The sequence below is a fragment of the Vanessa tameamea genome, chromosome 2 (genome assembly GCF_037043105.1).
Source record: "Vanessa tameamea isolate UH-Manoa-2023 chromosome 2, ilVanTame1 primary haplotype, whole genome shotgun sequence".
NCBI classification, from domain to species: domain Eukaryota; kingdom Metazoa; phylum Arthropoda; class Insecta; order Lepidoptera; family Nymphalidae; genus Vanessa; species Vanessa tameamea.
In genome coordinates, this window is record NC_087310.1 from 10,666,834 (window position 1) to 10,687,719 (window position 20,886).

At 32.2% G+C, this 20,886-nt stretch overlaps 1 protein-coding gene across 2 annotated transcripts in view; it reads left to right on the top strand.

Moving 5' to 3' along the window:
* Nucleotides 1-802: 802 nt before the first annotated feature.
* The window catches only part of LOC113402015 (voltage-dependent calcium channel subunit alpha-2/delta-3), a 66,042-nt gene continuing 45,958 nt past the window's right edge, over nt 803-20,886 (top strand). For both annotated transcript variants that reach the window (XM_026642109.2, XM_026642110.2), the window contains exons 1-2: nt 803-1,047; nt 13,692-13,773. In XM_026642109.2, coding sequence (XP_026497894.1) covers nt 953-1,047; nt 13,692-13,773 — 177 coding nt within the window. In that variant the 5' untranslated portion in view covers nt 803-952. The remainder of the gene's footprint in view (nt 1,048-13,691; nt 13,774-20,886) is intronic.

Below are 20,886 nucleotides of genomic sequence, written 5' to 3' on the forward strand. Positions count from 1 at the left end.
TTTCAACTCATTTAGCCTTTTAAAGCAGTGCAACCCCCTTAATCCCTTAAAAAAATATAAACAGCCGTATTTATGTATTTAACATAATATCCAACTACACATACATTTAATGTGTGAAAAAAAATAAAGCTACACAAAATAATATTAGGTAGGTTTATGTTATAAGAAACTACCGTAATATCTGCCTCTTATAAAGCTTGATTTACTTATTATTAGCTTTATATAAATAATATCCTATACAAGAGGAAAGCGTAAACATTTGAGAGTCATGCGAGGTCGCTTATCTGTTATTGCTTAATTAAATTAAAGCAATCTGCGTCGCGTGTGGTGATCCTTAGTCCGAATTGTAATCGAGGACGAACGGAATTTTGGCGGCAACAACGCCTGCGACATTCCTTAGAAAGCGGGAGCGCGGGAATCAATAAAGGATTTCCTGGCGGCGTGCCCACGCATGTGCGTGGCACCCGAGGCCCTGAACCTCGTCCATAGCCTCTCCGACATCCTTCGTTTTCATAATCTGTTCCTAACAAACATTCATTATGATCAAACGGCTAGCGTGTCAATAAAAAAAAAAACATATTTCGTCACACATGACATATGAATGCGTGCAGACCTTATTCTCGATTAGGGCGTAATAATAGGGTCGGCAGTCGCTGACCATCAACCCTATGCATGATCAAATAAATCTCAATAATAAGGCTGCGTTATTGGGCGTATGATTCGCGCGCAGCGTCACTGCGGCTGGGCGGGGCGGGGGCGCGCGGCGGCGCGGCTCTTTCTCGCGCGACACTCTGTTGCCCTGCGGCTCGCCCGCCTCACGTCCTCTAGACCTAGCCCCCCGCACAGTCCGATGACTCAGTCCTAGTTACATTGCAGTGCAGTGCGAACGGTGGTGTAATTACATGTAGGAGAGCCAGTGGTGTGGTGTTTCTCTTGTCATGTGGGGAGTGCGATGGCGTTAGGCACCATGACTCGGCGCCCACTACTGCTTCTCGCCTTGCTGGCGGCAGCGCTCGCTAACCAGCTCGAAGACATTCCACATAATGAGTAAGTATCCGCATAAAATACTTCTTGCTTTTTATGCATAGTTTTTATCCCACTTGGCTTCCTACATCGTATAAAAAGACTATTTCAGCCTATCTTCATTATCATCAAATCTCATAAAAAATGCTCTGACTCTATATTACTATTGAATATGAATTGACTTAATTTTATTTATTATAATATTACCATGTATCTTTTACATTTCCTCTTTTTTTTAGTTAAATGAATAAGAACATTAAATACTTTGTATATTACTCCGAGAAAATACTATACAGTAACTCGCCCTTTCTTCGCACAATGAATTACTTTTGATATGCATTGCTTTACTTGAATACACTTTTAAAGTGCCCTACACAGATTCATAAACAAATAAAATATATTAACAAAAAATAATAATTACACAATAGCATAAAATTACTATTTGATCTCCTTCGGAGTACGATAGAGTCTAACTCGATGCCTGCATCCTTTAGGAACCTGCCATACGTTCCTATGACTAAAACGAGGCATATTCTACAGTTTGTGAAGGAATATTTTTTTGTGAAGAGTGGAGCCAATCGATATGTTCCGAGTTACTTGTTTGTTAATAATTCACGAATTTTAAAACAGCATATTTTATAATTTGAAACAAGCTTCTAGGCATGTCAAACGCAAGTAGTTAACTGAACAGTATCTATTAATACTTTAGTTTTCTTGTAGATACAACAAGTAATTATATAAGTAGCAACTAACTTGCTTTAGTTTTTACATGAAGATTGATCCTTATAACTGACGCTGTAACTTGAACGTCCAACGTTAGGGAGGCGACATTAGCTGTCGTGCACGAGTGTTTTCATTTCATGTTAAGGGTTTATGTGCAGCTGGGACTGTAAGGCGTTTATTTCAGCCGGCTTTGTGCCAAACACACTGTGTTGCTGAACGGTAACGTATAAACAATATGAACACGGAAGGATACTTTACGATCGCACGGTTTTATGTTAGACAATCTTAGGCATATCTGAATATCATATGTGAAGGTAGATTTTTAATATAAATTATAGTATAATATATAAATGAATGTTGCTTATACATATATATTTATACATTTGTAAATATTGTGTTATGAATTAGCGTGTTTATTTATTGAAGTAATCACAGGAAATGTGGTATGTTTTTTATTGCAAAGTTAGAATGGTTCACTCGATGGCATCGGTGAATCACCCAAAGACGTTGAAAATAAAGACCACTTCCTTCACCAATATTTAATTTCCCTTGAAATAATACTTTCACTCACTCAGTCATTAATAAAATCTATTATTATGTACCTAAATTTTATTTAAATTAACTTATGTACATTTTATATAAATAATAGATGATCAAGTCATTTATAGTATCCTTGTTTTTAATCATATGTATACTTAAGGACACATTTACAATCTTAATTTTATATACAACTAGTTTTCGCCTGCGTCTTTGCCCACATATTGGACGATGGGGGTTACCAGGTTAGGTTTGAGAATCTGTCTATGTCTTTCTTTGGGACGTAAAAAACGTAACAGACAGACGTTTAGAGTAGAGTTACTTTCATATTTATTATATACCTATCGTTTAAATAACTGAAATAATTTTAAAGGCAGAATAAGATTGGAAAACTTTCAACATCGGATGTAAAATGTTGGATGTAAATCGTTCCATATTTCCTATGAGTATGAGTCAACTAAGTACGTTCATACTTTAGGGTAGAGAGTTCAAGGAGACTTATACGATGCGTAAATTCTATATGACGAGTCACGAGTATCAACAGACCCGACTCATTTTAATTTGAAACTTAATCTCAAAATCTACTTAATTACAAATTACTAAAGGGCTGAAGCGCTTGCAAGTTATAGTGTTAAAAGTAAAACGTTTTCGTATCAGAAATGTTTGACCAGACATTACACTGAAAATTTGTACGAATTTCGACCTCCAAATATATATACTTATTTTAAAGATACTTTCTACACAACCAGCAAAATCACAAAACCTCGAAAAAAATATAGTATGGAGAATAAGGAACACAAATTGAGAAGAAAATACCGCAATTTTTTCTGCTCCTGTCAACTGACAAAAGCATATTGCGCGCAAAAAAAAAAACGGTAGGAATTTTCTCTAGGTAAAAATTTCTTAATATACTCCACGGTGGGTAAATAAAAATTAACAAGCAATCTATACATATATAAAATGTCACTCTGGCTTACGCAATATATACGATATGATTATTTTCAGGTGACATTCGTAATAATAATAAATCGATTTGATTTTTGTTGAATGAAATAATTAAGAATGAATGAATGAGAGTCTAAATAATATTTTTAATATTTTAATTTAAAAAAAAGTGAAGTATTTGTCAATGTGAAGTATTTGTGTGCCTAATTATTATACTCATATAATGAGTATATATATACATTTTTTTTAGATTACCTAGCAAAGAATACGTCAAAAGAATATCCTCATTAATGACTACCGACAGTCGTTACATCCTTCGGATCATTTTTGTTTAGGTTTATTGATTCAGAAGTAATTCTTAAAGTGAATATTACATTTTACCGCTATTTATGCTACGATGAATTTCAACGGAGTTCTTAGTATCGTGTTAATAAATCCTATTAAAAGGGTTCATTATATTAATAATTGAATAAATGATATAGACCCTATTAAACTCGTTTCAAGAAACTTATTTCATTCAGAAAACGTGTTTTTTTTTTAAAATTAAGTACTAATAATGTTCATTGTAATTAATTTTGTTCACGGCAATCAGCGTTGAGAACTATGTTCAAAAACATGTGCAGTGTGTATTCCTTCATTCCCATTCGCTATTCGGCACGACGTGAGACATATCAAGCGTAGCTTCAATAGCGGTGAAATACCCTGCCAAATATCTAATTAAAAAAGTGTAAAAAAAGACTTATCTTTTACATGATACAAGATTATATTAATGATAAAAAAGTATAGACTTAGTAGTCGTGTGTTTCCAGGAGGCAGGATATATGTATATACATTTGATTGTACTTTATTGAACATCTCTGTAATTGAATTGGCGGAAAAGAGTAATTTCTGAGTTTCTTGTCAGGTCTTCTCATACAATCTACTCTCTGAACCGGTGGTAGCTTTACATTTCATTCACCACTGTAACATTACGATTCAAAAGCGATTTTATGAGCCTATTTCAAATCAGCATTTTGTGATTTTGGAAACCCTACTACCCTAAGTTTTCCAAGTCCGCACTCGAACTTGGGACTCCAAGTCTCCATCGCTTTTAAAATACCGTCCTTGATTGTAATACGACCCAATAATTGCACTTTAAATTAAACGTACTGTTTCTATGTTTGGAAAATATATGTAATAATAATAATAATATTTTTTAAATTAAATTAAAGTATAGGCAAAAGATATATTACTATTTATAAATATTAATTCTGAAACATAAAGCAACTTTAGTCTATTTTTACATTATAATTAGCATAATATACATTTAGTCATAATTCATCCTAGTATTTTCAAGAAGAAGCACTAGGTGGTCTTCTAATAGTTCTTATCAAACGTCATGTTTAATAAGAGGTTAATAAAATAAATACGAGTATTTATATAACGCCAACGCCAGTGCCTACCTCGCGTTGGCGTTGTGTTATGTTCATTAAATCGATAAAACAATCCACGTTAAGTTTAATGTGGGTTGATTAATAAACCACACAAGACAAAATTCAATCGAGCGCAATGAAAAAATAAAAGTTAATATCAATGACTAAAATTTAATATTGAGAAGGATTTAAAAATATGTATGGGCGGTACGAGAGACGTCTCTCGTAATTTAGAAAGATTTACTGTTTAGAAAGAATACTATAGAAATTCTCACAATTAAGAAAAATCGTCAAAACAGAGTTGTCGTTTTTAAATTGGTGTTAAAATGAATTAAATATAGGTTTAAATATTTAATGTATACATGTCAGTTACTAATTATTCGAACTTAACCACATATTAATTAATACTAATAACTTCGTTAATTATTTTGCATTAATGGTCTATTAAATTATCGTGTGCATCCAGCGTTCTAAATCAATATATATATATATATATATATATATATATATATATATATATTACGTTATATACATTGTAAAAATTCTAAAATATTTACAGGTTCTAAATTTAAAAGTCATCAAATCTTTAATCGAATAGCTTTTTTATCAAATCAATTCCTCTTTATTTACTATTGGAAATTGGCTTTACACCCGCTTGGGTCGGTACCACACACTAGTTATTCTACTTTCAAAAATTCTGATGTTTCCAACAAAGTATTGACTGTATATTGCAGTGTTTCGATTTAGTGGCAGAACCAATTTCATTACAGGCACAAGAGGATAACATATATTTATCTTTTATGGTTCATTGGCGGTGGAAGGTCTGGTTTATACTTCTTGCCGTGCCAGCTCAGGGAGCTCATATAACCAATTGGCTGTCAGCCGATCGGCAATTACGATAGGAATTACCTGTAATTACTTTAGACATGGCTCAGTGCTCACAAAACGCAATAGCCTAGTGGTTAGAACACATCTTAACCGACGATTGTGGGTTCAAGCCCAGAGAAGCACCAGTGGTTTTTTATTTTCATGGATACCCGCGTTAGAGCAGCGTGGTGGAATAAGCTCTAAACATTCTCCTCAAAAGTGCGATTAGGCATTGGCTGTTGGGCCAATGTAAGACATTTAAAGCCTCTTTTTTGTTACTTTACTTTAGACATAGATTACTAACGCTCTCAATGAAATAAAAACACATTATGTAAAGTCTAACAATAATAATTACATACATTATATGATGTATTATTGGAATGCTGGGAACTTGGTCTCTTCTGTCATTAAAGAAAATTATTAAAGCATATTCCAACTTTTGCTTTACTGAAAGTATGTTCTGGTTATATAATTAATACTCAAAAAAACATTTACTTAAACTTAGCCCTTTGAATAGAGTTATTTTTTTTTACAAAACACAATATATGATTATTTAAATACTAGGAAAATATGGAAATAAGATTTATTTCATCATTTTATAAAAAAATCGTTATATAAATTATGATAACAAATTATAATTCTTTTGTTGCCGATACAATTAGGTCAGACTTTTTTCGATTATTTACCGCGTAGCATTGTAGCGGTTCGTAGCTTCGTAGCCCGTAGCTATACGTTTCCGTTTCATTAGTTCCAATAAACGCACCGCTATTTATTCCACAATAGTAATTCGTATTACTCCGATCTTGTATGGTTTTTATGGCGTAATTTTTTTTTCTTAATATTATGAAATTTTTATATAAATTAAAAAATTTTTGCTCTTAATAGCAATCTAACTGATTATCTTCAATCATTGGTAAAACTTCACATAAGGTACTTGTAAATCGAAACGCTAACGAAACTAATATTATATTAAAAATATATCAGAGATTTGTAGATCTTGAAAACGTATTAGAAAATGGCTAGTCAATTAATGCATAAAAAATCGATGATATAAAGTTCTGCGTGTAAGTTATATGTCTTTGTGGTTTCGAAAATATTAAAAGATAATTAATATAAAACAAATTTATAAATAAATACAGTTATATAACCGAATGCTATATGCGAGCGAAGACCGCTTGGCGTGAATAAATATATCACATTTAATATAATTTATTTTAATTCGAAGTTTACATGTGATTATAAATTTGAATATATTTAAAAACCAAATTATTTATTTATGTATTATAATTAGTTCGCCCATTTACTATACTAATAGCATGATTCATAAGTATAAAAGTTGCAGCGAGTTCAATTTAAATTCGATCTACCAATCTTAAGATAAACAGTATCATACAAATAAAAAAACACTCGTATAAAAGTATGTATTGGTTTAACGAAGTTATCATGAAGAATTATTGTTAACTTCCGAAACGGAAGTTGGGGCGGCAAAGAAAAAAATTACGTCTAAAAGTCACAACTCGAAGGGAGGACCTTTTCAATGATAGCTAATTTGTCTCTTTGGTTACATTTATATGTAAAAAGTTAATTTTCTTGGTTTACTATATATAACATAAATAATATTTAAATAAATAAGGAAATTGATAATATAATATAATAAATAAAATAATATAATCAAGCGACAAAACCGGAATTAATTAATCCACCTGACATATTATTATTCGATATATTATTTATAATAATCAGCTATTTTTATTGGGTCATTTGAATTTAATGACAAATTCAATAACCGAATTAAAAGCTAAAAATCTTCAATTCAATTAGCGAATTGAGTCCTAATCTCTATCAGTTAAAATATTTATATTGTACGGGTCGGCGTACAAACAGGCAAATGAAACTAGTTATGATCTGTTTCCACAACGTAAATATTTGCGGAGCGGCACGCGGGGCACATGTCAAAGGCGACCGGCTCGGGTATTGATCTAGAGAGGGACGAGGGGCGGGCCCGGGCGGCGGCGTACTACGGAGGCTGGCTTACGTAAGGGCCCGCGTCTGACACCCCGTCTGCTACGACGACACTGATTAATAAAACAACTATCGAATGCAACCAGGTATCAACACTTACCATCTTTAATGAACTAACGTTGAAGTTGTAATTCTATATAATTAAACTTTTCATTGTTATCCGATTTTAATCGTGAAATTGAATTTAATCTGTTTTTTATGAAGCAAATATCGTTTTATAAATGAAAATATAATTCTTTACATTTGTTTATAAAATATGAAGCATAAGTGCGACATTTGATGATTACATTAAAATAAAAATATACTCGATATCTGAAGTAGGTAAAAATCTCGCTTAGTATTAAATCAGGTGAGAGTCAAATCGGGTTACTCTCGGAGCCCGAGTCTGCCGGAGTCGGCCCAGGACCAAGGGTTAAACAGATTACAGTAACAAGATATTTAAAGTGGATTTCGGCAGTGCTAATCCGTGACTCTTTGTTTTTTAACGCAATCCAGATTTATTTTAGGACTTTCGGACGAGCGACGGGCTTTTAGCCTTTTTTTGTTGTGGCCTTTCAAAACTTTTACACTCCGAAAGATTGTGTTTAAAGTTTCTTTTTATAGTGTACGCGTTCACGCCCGCAGCTTCCTTATGGGTTTCAAGCGCTTTTTTATTAAAGGCTTTATTCAGTATTTTTGCTATAAAGATAAACATGGTGCTAAAAAACGAAATTTACTGTATCTTCTATTAATATAATATTCTTATTTAATATTGAAAATAAAATAAAATATAATATTTTACGCTTAATTTTATTGTATTCAACTAGTCAAAGAACTTTAATTAAAAACCTTGGGATTATTTATACGAAAGATTTAATGGCTTAAAACATCATCAAAATGAAAGTGACAAGAAACATATCTTTGTCTATAGAACCATATCAACATAAATTTACCCTGACTTTTAATTACCTGACGATTAATGTTAATTGAAATTTCAACGACAAGCAAAGAGCTTTAGTTTTTGAAGAGAAAATGTAACAATTTTTATAGGTCATTAAAAAATTGTAAACGAGTTGAAAATTTAAGAAAATATTTCGACGCAGCTAGAAGTCTTAAAGAATCGTTTTCAGTATTTCATTTGGTAGATCGTATTTTTAGTCGCCCCTAGCTTGAAAACGCTTGCGAACACCTGGCGGTGCAGGCAGCGGGTATCCGTGGAACATTTTAAATTATTTAAAATTTGCAACTTCTGTCGTTGACGGCCCAACTTGTGGGTACAATGACCGCGAACATCCCTGATTGCTAATGAGAATATTCAGATTTAAAGAAAAGTTTTTTAACAAAAAAAGCGACTTTAATAGTATGTAGCAGCAATTAGTGACATTTATTGAAGTTCTTTACGTAATTGAGACCCCATCGGACCCATAAATTTCTTTCGAACAAAAAAATGATGTTGCAAATACATGTCCATATATGACGAATCTGTATAATCTATATCACTATTATTTCCGATTTTTTTTAAATAATTGACGTCAGCTTGTATCTTCCTTCGATTCTCCTCTTTTGATCGTTTGCATTGATTTCTCTCATATCCAATCTTATTAGATCGTCATCTTCTCCTCCATCCCTCTATGCTTATGCTAATAGCTCTTTTAGTTACGTGTGTCTCCTCTTTTCGCCTCGCATGTCCAACCAACTCAAAGGGAATAGCCACTTCACTTTCTCTATCATTGGTGCTACTTTCAGACTTCCTCTTATATACTCGTTTCTTATTCTGTAGCGAATAATAACGAGAATGATGTTGAGATGGAAGTTTGCAGTAACGAGAATGTCGTTACTCCAAACTTACATCTCAACATCCTTCTCCTTCACGGTCCAGCATTCCGGTCCTATACACGAAGACAGATTTTTTCACTTTGAGGACCTGTATACCACTTTTAGCTGCCAAAAATATATCATCGGCGAACGGCATGCACCAGGGTGTCTCTTTTTGAATATTCGACGTCAGGGCATAAAGTATCTTTAGAAAGAGGTACGGACTAGGAGCCGCTAGCAGTGGTGTCAACTTGGGACCGGACTTTTGTACTACAACGGCTGTACGTTGATCGGTCCAACGTTACATTTTATTCAAGCATTCCTTCTCTTTCACCGACAATAAAACCGTTTTAGGTTTTTCAAATCTATGAATATAATGTGGATATTTTTACACTCTTTTCTGTATTTATCACACAGTTGTCGAGCCGCAACCGTAATCGAATAGCGAAGTTATTCCTGAACATACATAAAAAAAATATAAGCATCCTCATCCGTTATTGAAGTCGGTTTTAAAATAAACATTTTAAACTTGCCTTTACCTTAAGTATAAATAAATCTAATATTAATCTTATTATATTTATTGTTGAATTATAAATCTATCTTTGATAGATTGTAAGTCATACAAAAAAAAATTGTCACCGTTTCATACTATGTGCCATCGAATGGTATGTAGTCACCACTTGGCGCACTGCCCTTCAAACCGGAATACAACAATAATGAGTATTACCGTTAGGCGATAGAATATGTGATGAGTACATATCTAAATAACAGTTTCAATGATTTGGTGATGATGATGAAAGAAGTACGAGCCTGCGATGTGAAACATTTTGAAGAATTGGATCTATCGAATCTACGTGATTCAAACTTCCTTACGTTTTTAATATCTGTTCCCTTGCTATGAGCTACTGCATATTTCGAAATCTCAAAGGGTTCTTTGACGTTGCGAAGATGTACGTATAAAGTCTATTTAAGTATAAGAAAACACTTCCTTGCTAAAGTACTGCCATATATTTATAAGGCTGTCATTCAAAAGTAAATTATAATGTCATCAAGCTAAAAGTGTTTTAATTCTGTAATTTGTATTTAACATTACATAAGTTTGATATATAATTTATATTTAACTTGGTTTAGCTTGGTATTTAATTAATATATATGCTAAAAATGTACACTCAAAGTCTTTGAAAATATTTTGTTCAAGTTATATATAATATATAGTTTTATTTCAGGTAGAACGAAAATAGACTTGATATCCGACCTTTTATCCGTACTTGCGAAAATAATTTCATAGGTGTACGTAGTTAATGCATCAACTATAATTAATAGCTTTATTAAACTTTGCTTAGCTCCATAAAGAGTTTAGTAACATAAAAATAGATTGTTACGAAAGCGTATGTTCTACGTTCTATTCATATGTTGCGACTGGACATAAATAGACGTCGTATAAACGATATCGTAAACCTTATTTAGATTATTCTATATTAAGTCAACTTAGAACGTTTTGAGAATCAAGACAAATATGCGCAGTTAATATGTCTGGATTGGTTTTCTTTTTCGAACCGGTGGGGGTTTAATTTGACTCTCACTAAGTTAGTGAAAAACTTCCATAATTATTTAAAAAATAAATGTATGTATCCCAGTACAATAGATGATGACCAGGGATGTACATATATGTAGTCGATTTTTGGATGAGTTTTATTTAATAATAAAATGATATTAATTAATTATATTAATTAATTATATTAATTAACGCGTACGTAGAAAGGCACTACCGTTAGCTAAGTGGAACTAAATAATCACAGATATATCAGTATTTATTTTGTAGAGATAGCGGAAAATCTTCAGCAAATCAACTTAATTACAGAAAAATTGTAAACTCTAGCCCATAGAGTACATTACTCCAACATATAAATAATAAAATACGCCGAGATAAATATCACAACCTTCATTATGTCATTTTCTAATTGCGTATACTAACAGTAACATATATTTAATTTTTTTTTTATATATAAATATATAAATTGCTTCATAGCATTAAGTATTCATTATGTAATTATCGTTACTTTTAAAAGCAAAAGGACTGAAAATCTGACTGAGCAAATCCAATTCTTAATAAAAAAAAATCCAAATGGGTATAGCCAATTCCGAATACAATGGCCATTTATTTCTAAGGGAGACTAACAAATTGGACAGATGATATTCTAGATCATAGATGCACTATACGTAGAGTTTCATAATCCGAAAGCATGGTAATCGGATACGATTGGAGAGAGTTCGGAAGCAAATCTAACATTATAACATACGTTCGGACTACGACTGAAAATTTCTTGATTGAAAAACCCAATTAAGTTTAGCCCGAGCGGCTTGTTAACCACTATACTAAGGATGTTGACATAATTGTGCAACTAGTAACTTCAAGGGATCATAACATCAAAGCGGAACTAACCAGCAGAGACATCGTGGTTATCGGGAAGGTAACTAGAACCGAGATGCAATACTTTATAATTTAATTTTATGGCGCGGGATCCATGGCTGCCAGTACGAAGACGCAAAAAAATTAATTAACTATGTTAAAATAAGAACAGCATATATATAATTCTAATACATTATATAGTATGTTTATAATGTATTCGAAATTCGTAATTATATAAAAAAACTCTTAAAATGGCCACAAAAGTCTATAATTATGTATTGTCTTAAAAATATCACGCATTTGTGGTAAATTAATTCATTTACGAATTCATAACTAATACCAACATTTCATAGTAGTTATTTTTGTAGTTCAAATAGAACAATTAAAACTTTTTCATATTTGGAATTTCATAAATTCAAAATAATTTGAATTGCGAACCAGCCGTTCGAGTGCCTGTATCTCCGCAAGCCTCGTTACACTCGTCATTTAAATCGATCCTTTCATCACGATGACAGCTCGCATCTCTCATATTGCTATAAAATGAACGCAACTGTAACCTCTAATAATGTACTCATTTATTTGTTACAAGGGCGATCTACCGAGTGGAAAAAATGCCTAATCCGCTTTCCTCCAGTCACATTTCCTTCTCACGTCGGAATTATTTCGTTTTTTATGATTGTCACGTCTCAGATAAGATGCTGATATTTTTCTTTATGAGTCAAATGTTGTGTTACAATAAGTATCGAATAACACTTAATTTATATGCAGCTTTTATATATACAGAAGACATATTATAAAAAGAAACTTTTTTTTTCGGGAATTTGGAACAGAACATATTTACTATAAATTGTCACCACCGCCAAGTGCGTTCAAAATTTCATATCAAACAAATAGGTAAACAGATTGGCAAATGGGTCTCCTGATGCCAATGTATAAGTGGTCGCTACCACATATACATTGGCACTGTAAAAAATCACTTACATCTGCAGTGCACCTTCAATACCTTGTGAATGAACCCCTTGTGCATGTACTGGCTCACTCATTCTTTACACCGGAACACAGTAATACTTAATATTGTATAATGGTGGTTTTAATTTCAGGTGCAAGATTTTGCCCACACGTACCATCGTGGTAGATAAAGAAATTTTTAAAATTATTAAATTGCTGACAATGGCCGAAAATAATTTATCCTTTTAATAATACTCATTAGCTTTGTATATTCGTTTTTTAAATACCTTAAACAAATTCACTCCCCATTTCGTACAAAAACGATTGTAATTATTATTATTATTCTATATTTAAAATAATAGTATTGAGACCCCATTCATATTGAATTATTAACATATTTTTTTATTTGATATTATATTGTTATATTATTTGTGGTTTTAATTTATTGTTGTCAGTTATTTTTATTGTTTAATTTTTAATCACCTTTATTTGTGACGCTCAGTTGTTCTAAATAAATAAATATTTCTCATTTCTTAATCAAACAATGAACACCATCACAGAGTGTATTATCGTGTAATTAGTTTCTGCGCATGTATCCTAGGATCCTTGTGCATTGTGTTGAAACAGTACACTCCGTTACGAAATTATATAATTAAAAAATAATAGTGATACTTCATGAATACGAGAAATGTGTATATGTACTTTGAAATTTACGCATTATATAATAATATGTCAATCCATTAAAGTAAAGAAAATAATAGCGGATAAAGCGAATTTAAAACGATATATAGATAGTTTACACATATACAATTATAATTATATAAAATAACTAGTTCGTCCTTTGAATTTCTTTGAAATGTTGAGATCAGTTTTTTCGTGTGCAAACGGAACAAGGCCATAGATCCACCGAGACACTTAATTAAACGCCGTGACAAATGATGCGTTGTACGAGTACGAGTACGTAAGAGATACGAATTCACGTGTGAAATATATTACGTTTTTTGTTACAGAGTCAAGAATTGGGCACTGAAATTCGGCGTCGACCTGTGGGAGTTCGGACGGCACTTCACAAAAATGAATCAAATACAGAACGTGAGTAAACGCATTTTTATAGCGGCATTCGAGAGAAGTGTGTGGTATTCTTTTCGCTTTAGAAGTGAAGCGAGGGGCAACACTGGGCCGATCGGTCGGACGCGCTGCTACAAAAACGCAACGAGAGAGTTCACACCCCCCTGCCACTCCCGGCGGGCCTCTCCTCCTCGCGACCCAGTTACGACACCGGGGGCTGGGGAAGTATCAGATACTGCTGAAATACACTCGCCGTACTCCCGAGTACTCTTACCACTACGATAATTAAGCGTGGTGTTCGATTGATAGTGACGATTGTGTTTCGGAGTTTTCTTCGACGCGATCAATAATATACACGACGCACAGTACAATAAGAAATAGATTTCAACGAAACTATTATAACATATATTTATAAATTTAAATTGATTCTGATATTAATATGCTTCTGCATTAATATGATTAGTTTAGTCTATAAACTGTAGAGAAACAAAACGTTAAATAATAATCAACGGCGATAATCTATGTATATGAAATGATAATCGTACCAGGCAAGTACCAAGAGCTAAACGAAGGCTGTTCGTAAATAGATACAGTTCAAGGGAAAAACACAATTAAAACATGTCTAATAATTAAACCACTTACCGTTAATTATTAATGAACTAATTTTAGGTTTCGGTAATAATTCAGTGAGTCACGCGTCACAAATAATTTACAACAAATATTAAACATCGTATATCGCCAAAAAAAAAAGAAATGGGAATAAAAACTTAAATCCTTATTAGAATCGTCATAATATTTCATTACCATGTCCGCTGCTCTGATAAAACAATCAAAATTCAGCCCGAGATCGTGGTCCTGAAAGTAATATAATGTTTCGAAAGAGAAACTTTGCCATCGGAACTTATTCAATATTAGCGGCGTCTAGCGCCAACTACCTACGCGATATCACCGCGATAAATCATTTATATGTACTCATATTTACTCAGTAACTCAATTAAATGATCACGGTATTGATTTCATTGTTTTACTTAGAATATTTTGACTGTAACGTTATACCACTGATGTCAAACACACCAAACATTACTCTCTCGTATTACTTTAACACAAATAGCAAATAATATAATATTATATATAGCATATCAGTATAGAAAAAAATATTTGAAGATTCCTCCTAGTTCAAAGCTGGACCAGAATTTATGTATGCTTGATTTGTGATTGTTAATCATCTCGTGCTCGGCGGTGAAATGATCAAGAACATCGAACACAAAATGTTGCAATAGCGAGATGAAATAAACGTTGTCCTTCGGGAGGACAGGGCTTGTACTCGTATAACAATATTTGATTTCGAAGTTCTCTGAAAAGTTTTTTATATAATTTATTATTTTAAGTTAGAATGAATAAAATCAAGTATTAAAAGATTATTTTGAGTGAAATAACCGTAAATGATTTGTGAAACCACATCGATTTCATCTATATCCATGTAATCTTTTGAAATGCGTTTGTCTCTGAGTCGGATGTTCTCACCGTGGCTCGAAGTAGATAGAGTTTAACCTAATTTCACTAGTATTTTATAAAGGCCTTATGTACGGGTTTAGGTCACTATCTCCGTGAAAAGTGGAGCAAGGTAGACTAGGATAGGTGACGTCGATGTCGAACATCGCTTTCTGAAATACCTTCGGAGTTCTTTGAAAAGTTTTTATATTATAATAATAATGAGAATCATTCTTATGATTTTGTTATTTAAAAAAAGTAAAATTTAATATTATTTTTAGTAAGTTCAAAATTGCGTATAAATTATTAATGCAAAGCTGTTTTTCAATTTAATGCACAAGTAATACGTATGATAATAAAAAATATTGTTCATTAAACATCAAGATTTACAATAATATATTTCTACAAAAAATTAACGAAATGTCTTATAATAACTACACTATACTAAATATATAACGAAATGTTTTATAAAACATGAAAGATCCTATAACGGACTTCAGCAAAATGTTCAATATTAATATCTAGCAAGGATCGAACATTTGAACGGATTGAAAATTCCAAGATGCTTTGTTCACTACTTTGCGCTTCAAAAACTTTAGTGTTATCTCCTACAATCTATTCTGAATCTTTATGTGTAATGTAAGTTTTAATAATTATTTATAACATACTTACTTACATTACATATATTTAGGTTTTTGTATATATTTGTTTGTTGTTTGTATAAAGCAATATCTATTCATTCGTTTTATACATTTGCAAGAAGGGATGAAAGTTGTTTAAATCTTAAATAATCAATCCAAATCCAATCAACGTATATGAATACTTAATATAAATAATAAAAATATTTTAAAAATACTTAACTAAACTTTAAGATATAACTAAAAAAAAGAATTTGATCTACTAATAAATAATGTTTTATTTATTAACCGACAAAAGCATAGCAAAATGGTGGGTTCACAAAGATCCATCTGTTTTCGCGTAGCGTTAAAATACAGCACACTTTCCACAACGAAGCGTCGTTACCTTAGACTTAAAAGTTCTCGTATCGCAGACTATTTGATACGATAAAAAACACTATCATACCGAATATGAATTGCGTAAAACGATTAACAACAAAAAATAAAAATTTGACAAATTTTTCGAACTAGTTGTCGCCCGCGGCTTCGCTCGCTTTTTAGGGGTTAGATGTCATGTGTTAGGCAAAAAAAAGTAGCCTATGTCCTTCCTTGCAGTTCAAGATTGCTTCATACCAAATTTCGTCAAACTCGGTTCGTTGGTTGGGCAGTGAAGGAGCGACAGACAGAGTTACTTTCATATTTACAATATTAGTACAGATAAATGTTTTTGATTTACATACGACAAGTATTATTACATCTGAATCTGAATGATTTCGACAGAATGAAAATAACGACAATTTATATTTAAAAAATAAAACACGTAAAACAAATGTTATTACTTCAAAAGTAAACAAAAGGGTTGCATAATATAAGTTTACAGTAAATAATTACGTTGGAAAGTTTGTTGGGCGATGGCTGAAATATGTGGGTAGTAAACCATCAAAGGTGAAATAAACGATTGAATGCTGTCCCTTTATACTAGAACTACCTGAAATATTTCATACTAGTGACACGCCCCGGTTTCGCACGGTTGCAATTCATTAATGTAGATTTCTATCAGTAAAAAATCATTTGAATTTGATCATTACATATATCCATACAAACAAACAAATGTATAATGTTAATATAGATATCAATTATGTCTTATTAATTTTTATATGTTGTATATTTAATGCTGATTTATAGTATGTTGTCACATATATTTAGCATATAATGAACGTTACTACTTTCTTTCATTGCTTCTAAGCTAAGCGTAAGCGAAACGAATAATACCAAAACAAGCCTTATTTTGTACACGTAGGAGATTTGTATATTTATTAAAACAAGAACCTGATTTTGATTTTATGTGATTAATAAACCATATTGTTAAATTTTATAAAATTGACGATCTCTAAATCTCATAGTCTTAGATTAGTACATATTCTTTTGTTATGGTATAGTTTGGCGGACGAGCATATGGACCACCTGATCGTAAATGGTCACTACCACCCATAGGCAATGGCGCTGTAAGAAATATTAAACATTCCTTACATCACCAATGTGCCACCAACCTTGGGGACTAAGATGTTATGTCCCTTGTGCCTGTTACACTGGCTCACTCACCCTTCAAACCGGAACACAACAATACTAACTATTGTTGTTTGGCGATAGAATATCTGATGAGTGGGTGGTACTCACCCAGATGGGCTACGGAATATTTGACAGTACGCCAGAAGACTATTTTGGAGAAGGGTCTATGTCCGGGGACTTTGTATTAATAATTATAATCATTATGTGGTGTAAATAGTAACTAAACAAGACTAAGACCTCAATAGTTATAATTATACATTATTAAATAAATTTAAGAATCGCAACTAAATCTACTTAGTAATTTGGATAATATTTTTATATGAATATTCTATTATAGACAATATATAGGGTTATTGGTAATTCGACGTATTCCCGTTAGGAGGTGAAAGGGGTGACTATTTGCGATAATTTTAACCCCCATATGCATGATGTAAAAATAAAACAATTTTGAGTTATCGCGGTTTTTAGATTTTTCAAAATAAGTCAAAAATGCAACTTCAAAAATTTATTGTATTGTATTGGATATTATTTTAAATCAATTTTGTGGGAATTTTAAAGAGCGACCTTTTGTACGAATTCGGTCATGTTCGAATACGAATTTCCACCAGCGTCCTTTCTGATCATTTTATTTCGGTTGCTTTGAAATAAATTCCTTGTTCTTATACATTTTCGGAAATCTAAGTAAACGATTATGTTTTTAAAATAACCTGCAGAACAAGTTTCATAATGATTTTTTTTGTTTTTCAGGCATATTTGAGGGAAAAAAAAAATTACATAGAAATAATATCGTTTACCGTCTCGCATTTTTAAATTTGGACCGATAATTATTGTTTAAATATTGAAAAATATCCGGTGTTTAATCGTTTTTATAAATCAGAAGAAAAAAAAATACATTTTAATTGATACTTTTTTTAATAAATTTTTGTAATTGCATTTTTGACTTATTTTGAAAAAATCTAAAAAACGCGATAACTCAACAATGGTTCACTTTTGCATCATGCATATGGGGGTTAAAAATATCGCAAATAGTCACCCCTATCACGTAACGGGAACACGTCGAATTACCAATAACCCTGTATATATTATAGACTCATAAGATGTATTTATATATATCCGTCAAAGCAGATAACACAATTATGTATGAGACACACCTATCGAATTGAGTGCGGTCGAGTAGGAACCGCAAATTGCACCTACATAGACGCTCAGGTGACCACATGCTTTCATATAATTAAACTGATAACAGCCAGGCCGGACGTAGTAGGTTCGATATATTAGATTTTATCTTTAGAAAACGCTATCAAATCGCGATGTTATCGTAAAGGCGGGCACGACTAACCCTATTCCGTAGACACATTTTTTGCGGGCAAATGGAGTTCTCTTGTGTGTGGAACGCACAAATGCGGCCCAAGTGGAAAGTCCTGTTCGACGGCAAGGAACCCCGGTCCATCGTTTCAGTTTACATCAGCGTATCGTGACTAAGCGTATTTACCTTTTTAGTATTTACGATAACGTTTCTAAATAAAGCGTAGAGCAATTCCATTCGTTTTTGAAGCCGCGTATAGACATTAAATGGTGCGAAAAATAGTCAGGTTTGGATAAAATTTAGTTTTCTGGTCTATTGGTAATCGATAACAAACTAATGATATTGCGGCTGTAATTGATAACGAGTCTTATTGTATATAAATATACGGTTTCTATTTCCGAAAATATAGCATGATTTTTACGCTTCTATGTTTCTTATTATATCTTGTAAAACTTGTATACCTTAACCGTCACGACCATTTTCTCTATCTTAAGTTTGTCTGTGAGAACGTCTTTTGTAACATTATATTATTTTGTTTTATTTGCTATTGTTTTATCTTTGTGATAATAAAGTGAACTTTTATTATGATGTTATCGATATTAAAATTTTGACAAATAGCCCAGAAAAATCACCAGCGTGTTAAAATTGTTGAGCAATACTAGAATCGTAAGTTTGACCTAACTCAGTATAACATTGCGGCATTTCCAATGTCTAACAATGGGTAGAGGTCGAAAGAGGTTATGCAATGATATTATATAATGTACTTCCAGTGAGCGAACCTCTTTCGTTTAGTACAAAATTCACAGTTTGTAGTCAATGCGGACTAAAGCATATTTGACAGCCAAATTTGTGTTACTTATCCATAAGTATAATTGTGCTAGTGAATACTTTTTGTTGAACATTCTTTTTAAGAATTATGTTTTTTACTTAAAGTTGTTTTCAAATGTCAAATATGGTTTTAGAAAAAATATATATATATTGCAACCCTGCGTGGGAATCAGCTTTGAATTAATAGCTACGTAAACTTTCGTATCAATATTTCATTTACTCATCGTAAAACTATTATTCGTATGAAACATCATCCAATCAGCGGGCTGTAAGGATGGCGAGACTAGAGAGCGGATTAAATTAACGGCCTTAATTGAATTCAGTTTCCTTGTCGGCCAATGTGTCCCCGAGGGTCGCTCCCGCTGCAATATTCACCCACTTCATTAAATATTCCGGAAAATTAAATGTTAGTTTATATTTTCTATACCACCTCATAGCGTTCGGATATGCGTATTAACATATTTTAAAAGGCATATGATTGGACTTTAGATATGTGTAAGCTGAATGGAATATAGCTTTAGCTTTGATAATTCAATAAAATAATTTAAAAAATTATCATTAATTTAATAAATTTTAAACAAATTAAACATTACTTGACCCATCTTTGAAGAGAAACATTAAAGCATCTCATTAGAATATGAAGTGTTTTGGCGCAGAGCGACGAAAAATTTAGTTTCATATGAATTACAAAGTTCAAATTTATGTTGGTTTTTATCTATTTTTGCATCGGAATATCTTGCCGTAAATAAAAAAAATATCGTCTGTGTGAAATAACTTTATTTATGTTGGCTAGATAAAGATTTTTCATAACACTAATAATAGCTCAAATAATAGCAAATCTATATCGTTGTATTGATTGGAGTATAAATCAGCTTCGCATTGAAATTTCAATGTACGCCATTTTTATACTGAGTTTGGAGGCACACTTTAAATGAACTTTATTGGGTGACCGGCGACTGGTTTACAGTAAAAAGGTTTATTGCCTTTGTATAAGGCCTCATTTAATTTCCAATTCCCATTATCTTTATATGGTTTACCTAAACTCTCGGCCATTAATTTGTAACAAATTCAACTCAGGCACGAAATGAAAAAGTTTGAATTACTTACCTTTTTTTGGTTCTTAAATTAACAAAGGCATTATAAGAAGGCAATAACTAATTAGAAATTAAATGTGATGAGAAATGTTTCGATTTATCTTTTCTGACTTCGAAACCTTATAGTTATAATTAAATATAAAAAATATGTAAAAAAGGTGGAATATATCTCATTAGATTTGATACCATAACAAAGGCGACATCGGGTACACTCCGAAATTCAATAACAACG